Source organism: Bos mutus, chromosome 6, assembly GCF_027580195.1.
Source record: "Bos mutus isolate GX-2022 chromosome 6, NWIPB_WYAK_1.1, whole genome shotgun sequence".
Lineage (NCBI taxonomy): Eukaryota > Metazoa > Chordata > Mammalia > Artiodactyla > Bovidae > Bos > Bos mutus.
This window is the reverse complement of record NC_091622.1, coordinates 70,577,335-70,583,334: the sequence shown is the minus strand read 5'-3', so window position 1 is coordinate 70,583,334 and position 6,000 is coordinate 70,577,335. Positions and strand designations below refer to the sequence as shown.

Below are 6,000 nucleotides of genomic sequence, written 5' to 3'. Positions count from 1 at the left end.
CACAAGTAATTATGTATACAGGAGTACCTGCTTTTACCTGAAGGGTAAAGTGAAGATCCAGTTGAGATGGGGTTTCTGGAATGGGAGGTGGAGAGATCTAGTGATGTGTCCTTAATTCTGCCTTGACCGTTCACCCAGAGTGATTCTCCTAGTCACCCTTGGCCTTCCATCCACCCAGCAAAACGGAAGCCATCATCATGGAGAGGCTGAGGAAGCCAATGACACCTACTGACTCAGCCTCATCCCCTGAAGGAGACCAGTCCTTCAAGAAACTGTATGTATTTGGAAGAGTGCTTCTTGTATATTTACTGCCTCTCTGCTTTGAAGTCCTGATTCTACCACTTATAGTTGTGGGACTTTGGAAAATTTCTTAAACATGCAAATCTCTTGCCCCCACTCCCATATGAAAATAATTATCGTATCTTCTCCACTGAGTTATTGTAAACATTACAATAAGATAATTCAAGGAAAATACCTAGCACATATAAAGTGCTCCAAAAATTGACTTACTGTTATTATTTTTATTTTTAAAAAGCAACGAGTCTCTTGGCTTTTAGCCAATCATTAACTAATTGTAAGAAAACTATGCATGGATTGTTTGCAGAGAGATGAAACAACTTCTTTTCTGTTTTGGAAAACTTTGAGGAAGGCAAAGGAACATTTATTTAAGGATGGTGATTTTTTGTCACTTCTTCACTGAGAATTGCTAACAGTGCCTGCTGCCTTCATGGGATGTTGCAGCAATGAAGTGAGAGATGCAGTGAAGCATTCACAACAGTACCTGCTCACAGAGTGTACTCAGTGAATGTTGGCTGCTATTATTATTTTCTAACATCCTCTGGTGCCATGTGGATTTTCAGTTGATTATTTAAATTCTCTGCATGCTTTCCACTTTTTAAAATTGTTACATTGATCCTTGTGTGATATAACAAGAAACTATATGGGTGAGCTTGGGGAAGGCACATAGGCATGCATATTTATAGTAATTGAGATTTTTCCTATGCAGGTGGCAAGTAGTGAAGTCTGTTTCATAAATATATTGCAGACTCCCCAAAAGGATGGGGGACTTTATGAATGAAACCAAACACTGATAGAAATATCCAAGGCAGCCTGGCTTTGTGGTGAAAATCTTCTTTTTCTTGAACATACAAATATGTTTTAAATTTAAGTTAAAAATAAGTCACAAAGAGAGTAAAATACACATGGGTGTGTAACGAAGATGGATACGGAGAGATAAAGGGTGCTCGTGATCTCCCAGTGCATAAGTGTCATGAGTACAATGGGCTGTGAAGTGCAGCCAACATCTGGCAAGGTAGTCAGGGCTCTGGTAGGTTAGAGCAAAAACAAATATTGGAAACAAATTAAGTGAAGTAAACAGGGGAAAGTGACATGCAAATATGTAATCAACAAATGGCAATAGCTGAAAAATATAACAGCTGCTAGAAGAGAGAGCTGATCTTGATTTATATATTTTATTTGTACAAGTCACACGTTCTCATTTTGACAAAATGTTGTAGAAATATATGAATTAAAAAGTTCAAGTTCCCATCCATCTGCTTCTCTGCTCCAACCTTTTCCCAGAGGTAATGTCAAGATAACTGACTGTGGAAAAGTCAGTGGTATTATACAAGACCAGGCAGCACTTTGATTATAGTTAATTAAAACATTTTTTTTAATCGTGGGAAATTTAAAATGTGTAAATGTAGAGAGAATAGTAAAATGAACCCTTTTTTACTCATCATCCAGCTTCCACAGTTATTAATCTTTTGCTAGCCTTCATACTTTTTAAGACATCAAGTCCAAAATACTGGTGGTGATGGAACCAACGTTGGCCCCATGGAATGTAACTGATGCATTATGCTTTGGTGATATGAACCATTTATATTCTTTGTGCACAAAGCCCAGTGAAACAGCTGGACATGCAGAGCACACTGTGATTAAGTTAAATTTGGGTGGAGCTAGTGTGAGGACTGCTCATTTCTGTTCATGTTGTCTATATTTTTACCTTCTATACCCTAGTTCCTCATGTAGTATCTGGCACATAGTAGGGGATGAGAAATTGTTGTTGAAGAAATGAGCCTGATTTGCCATTCAGATCTTAGCAACATGAAAGAAACTGGGCATTGTAGTGTAATTAATCTTTGCAGAATGCTTTCTAATGGGCATTGGTGCTTATTATGTGCTAGGTGCTTGTACTTACCAGTTGTTAAGTCATGCTTTATGTACAGTAACTTATTCAATTCCTGCAAAAACCCTTGGTAAAAGATACTATTATCATCTTTTAGTTTCTGATATGCAACCAGTAAGTTGGTCAAGATCATGTGGATAGTAAGAGGTAGACCTGGGAGGTAAGCCGGTAGCCTGTGTGTACTTAGCACCACTCTTGGTTCCTAAAGATGTCTGAATACCATTTATGGGAAGCTGAACACACTTGCATACTTTGAAAGGTAGTGATCTTACCTGTACTGCCTGATTAACTCACAAATCACTCCTTTGCAGCGGTGCCAGATAATGGGAGGGTATTGCACGTGGAACAGACTTAAAAAAGAAAAAAACACACTTTGTCATTTTTCATGAACACAAGGCACTTCTTTGTGCTGTGTGGGAGGGAATGTGGTAGACTGATTTCATTGAGATCCTGCCAAATTCTGGTCTTGTGGCCATCAAAGACGCATCATTTCCTCTAAGACTTCTAAGGGGGCTATTACCACAGGCCTGCAGGTTCTGGTTTGCATTCAGAGGAGACACTATCTTCTTAAGTGAGACGTGGAAAAGGAAGTGTCACGAATTGTAAATAAAGTTGAGAGAGAAGAATTGTTTGGAGATGGAGAAAAATTGCCTGCTCCAAACCAGGTTCCATCTCCCTCCCCCTTATCCAACTTTGCCAGAGTGCATCCTGTTTTCCTTGCTAAGTTTACTTGCAGGAAGAGAAGAGTTTCTTTTAAGTATACCCCTGGCCCTGACAAATAGCTCCTAGATTAAATATTAGTGTATTTATATAGTGCAACACCATGCCACTATTAAAAAGAACAAGATGGAGCCCTAAGACTTGATGTAGAATGATCTCCAAGTGTTTTTTTTTTTTTTTAAGTGAAAAAAGCCAACACTCAAATGGTATTTATACCAAGGCTACCCTTTGGAAGGAGGATCATGATGTACCTTTATTTGCTTGGAAAAATAGGAAAGGTAAAAATGTTTGCCTCTGGGACTTCCCTGGTGGCTCTGTGGTAATGAGTCCGCCTACCAATGCAGGAGACAAGGGTTCAATCCTTGGGCCAAGAAGATCCCACATGCCTGGAGCAACTAAGCCTGTGTGCCACAACTTCTGATCCTGTGTTCTAGAGCCAGGGAGCCACAGCTGCTGAGCCCGCATGCCACAGCTACTGCAACCTTTGTGTCCTAGAGCCTGTGCTCTGCAACAAGGGAAGCCACTGCAATGAGGAACCTGCACACTGCAACTAGAGAGCAGTCTTTCTACGCTCTGCTCACCGCAACTAGAGGAAGCCCACACTCAGTAGCCAAGATCCAGTGCTGCCAAAAATAAATAAATATTTTAAAAATATGCTTGCCTCTGCTGGAGGAAAGACTTTTCATTCTAAAACTTTCCATACAAAAAATAATTTTAACCATATACATGCATTACATTTCGAAGTTAAAGTATTTCAATTGTCAACCTGGCAAAGTAGAAGAGTAGATACAGTAAGGGCTTCCCTGGTGGCTCAGACAGTTGGATCCCTGGGTTGGAAGATCCCATGGAGGAGGGCATGGCAACCCACTCCAGTATTCTTGCCTGGAGAATCCCATGGACTGAGGAGCCTGGAGGGCTACAGTCCCTGGTGTCGCAAAGAGTGGGACATGACTGAGCAACTAAGCACAACACAGCACAGATATAGTCAGCTTAAAAAAAAAAAAAGAAGAAAAGGAAGACTTTACATTGATTGTGTATTTCAAGGAGGAGGAATTTGGATTAGATGTAGAAATGAAATATTTCTAGCTCTCCATCTTCCTGAAAGATGGTCCTTTAAGTTTTCATTTAAAAGCACCAGGGAAGTGAGAAGTTGCTGTGCAGCACTGGGAGCCCAGTCTAGCTCTCTTTGATGACCTGGAGGGATGTGATGGGGGGAGGGGAGGGAGACTAGGGAGGGAGGCAATGTATGTATATTCACCACTGATTTGCACTGTTGTATGGCAGAAACCAACACAATATTGTAAAAAAAAATTTTTTTAATAGAAAAAATAGGAAAAAGAAAAAAGCTCCTGGAAAGTAAGAGATGGATCTAGAAGATCCTACTTAATGAAGTTAGAGGACATGTGCTGTCACTTCCCAGGTTTGGGGAGAAATGGAGAGAAAATAATACATGTGGTTAGAAAGGAATCCGAGTTCTCCTCTAACAGAGCCACCAAGAGTCTACACCTGCCGAGAAAGTCGAGAGGTTTGGCACAGACCGTTCCGGGTGCCCAGGGTCGGGAGCTTTGCTTCATTGCCCCTCCAGTGAAGCCGGCCGCTGCAGGCCTCCTTCCCCTCCGCCTAAGGGGATCCTGTCTGGAAGCTGTGCTCTTGAGAAGGCCCAGGAAGCGTCACGCTAGGGACTCCTGGTCAGGCCACACGGTGGACAAAAGCTCCTTTTCAAGGAGACACTCACACACGAACAAGGTACGCCAGAGCCCTGGGTACCTCCAGCTCCTGGGAGGCCCGAGATAGGTTTTTGGTGAAAGGTAGGTACAGGGGGAGGGTCTCAGATTTAAATGCTTTAGGGGGCGAGACAGGTAACTTGAGAACGTTCGAAGCCATCAGGTATAAGAGGAAATAGTGGGAACTTTGGAGAACTGGGCAAGTGAATATTCGGACTAAAGGCATTCAGATTCAGATTTTTAAACTACAACTGTGCTGGCCAAGCAAAACACTCGAGTCTGGCTGGAGTCACCACCAGGTTGCGATCCTGCGTTCGCTTCGGCTCAGTATCCGATTCTCCCGGGTTGCTTCAACCTGCCGCTGAGCCTCGGCCCGTCCCCCAGTCACTTCGGGCGCGCGCGGAGCCAAGACTGTCCCAAACTTTGGCGCGCCTCCTGACGGCGCAGTGTCCCTCGCCGGTCTCCCGGTGTTGCTCCCCAATATCTCGGGGGTTTGGAGGAGGCAGTGACCAACTAAATCTTGTAGTACCTCAGAACCCGTTGCGGGCTACATTTTCTTTCTGCCAGATATGGGGTTGTTGCACCCGGGACGTTCTCCCTTGGGCCACTCTGGGCCAGACGCAGTTGTGGGCAAGTGGGGGAGATGCAGAGATGGAGTGGGCGTGGGAAAGCACCGGATCCACGCACCGAACCCGGCTGAGAGGCGGGGCTGGTCTCGAAGGGAAGCCCCGCCCTGCATAGCCCCGCCCCCGCGCTCTAGAGTTTCGGCTCTGGCTCCCACCCAGCACTGAGTCCCAGGACTCCGAGAAAGCCGGAGGTGTATGGTTGCGTTTCCTCTGCCCGCGCGAGGCATCACTTGCGCGCCACGGAAAGCCAGGAGCTGTCCGGCAGCCGGGATCATCCTTTCCCACTGGCACCGCAGGCGCTCCTGCAGCCGCGGCCGGAGCTGGGGCACCCTCGCCCTGAGCGCCCCGAAGCCCTGCGCGGCTGCGCACGGTCCATCTCCGCGCCTTTTTGGCGGAGCAGGACCAGAAAGAGAACGGGCGCCTGATTTCTGGGCTTTGCGCCCGGCGCGAGGTGCGGGATGGAGAGCAAGGCGCTGCTGGCCCTTGCTCTGTGGCTCTGCGTGGAGACCCGGGCTGCCTCTGTGGGTAAGGAGCCCACTCCCTAGAGAGAAAACGGAGAGATCGGGTGCGGGCGGAGAGATAGGGATGAGGAGAGGACCTGGAAGCTGGACCTAATCGGGACTGATAAAGCTGGAGAGGTGAAAGTGACTTGACACTTTGTGTTCTTTCTTTTACCAAAGAGGGAACTGAACTAGCCCAAGTTTACCCAGAAAGTTGGTAGTCTCTTGAGCCTAGTTCCATT

General features: G+C 45.4%; 1 protein-coding gene across 1 annotated transcript in view; it reads left to right on the top strand.

The window, feature by feature from the left end:
- The first annotated feature begins 5,429 nt into the window (after positions 1 to 5,429).
- Positions 5,430 to 6,000, top strand: part of KDR (kinase insert domain receptor) — a 44,575-nt gene continuing 44,004 nt past the window's right edge. The window contains exon 1 of the mRNA XM_070372417.1: positions 5,430 to 5,783. Within this exon, the coding sequence (XP_070228518.1) occupies positions 5,717 to 5,783 (67 nt within the window). The 5' untranslated portion in view covers positions 5,430 to 5,716. The remainder of the gene's footprint in view (positions 5,784 to 6,000) is intronic.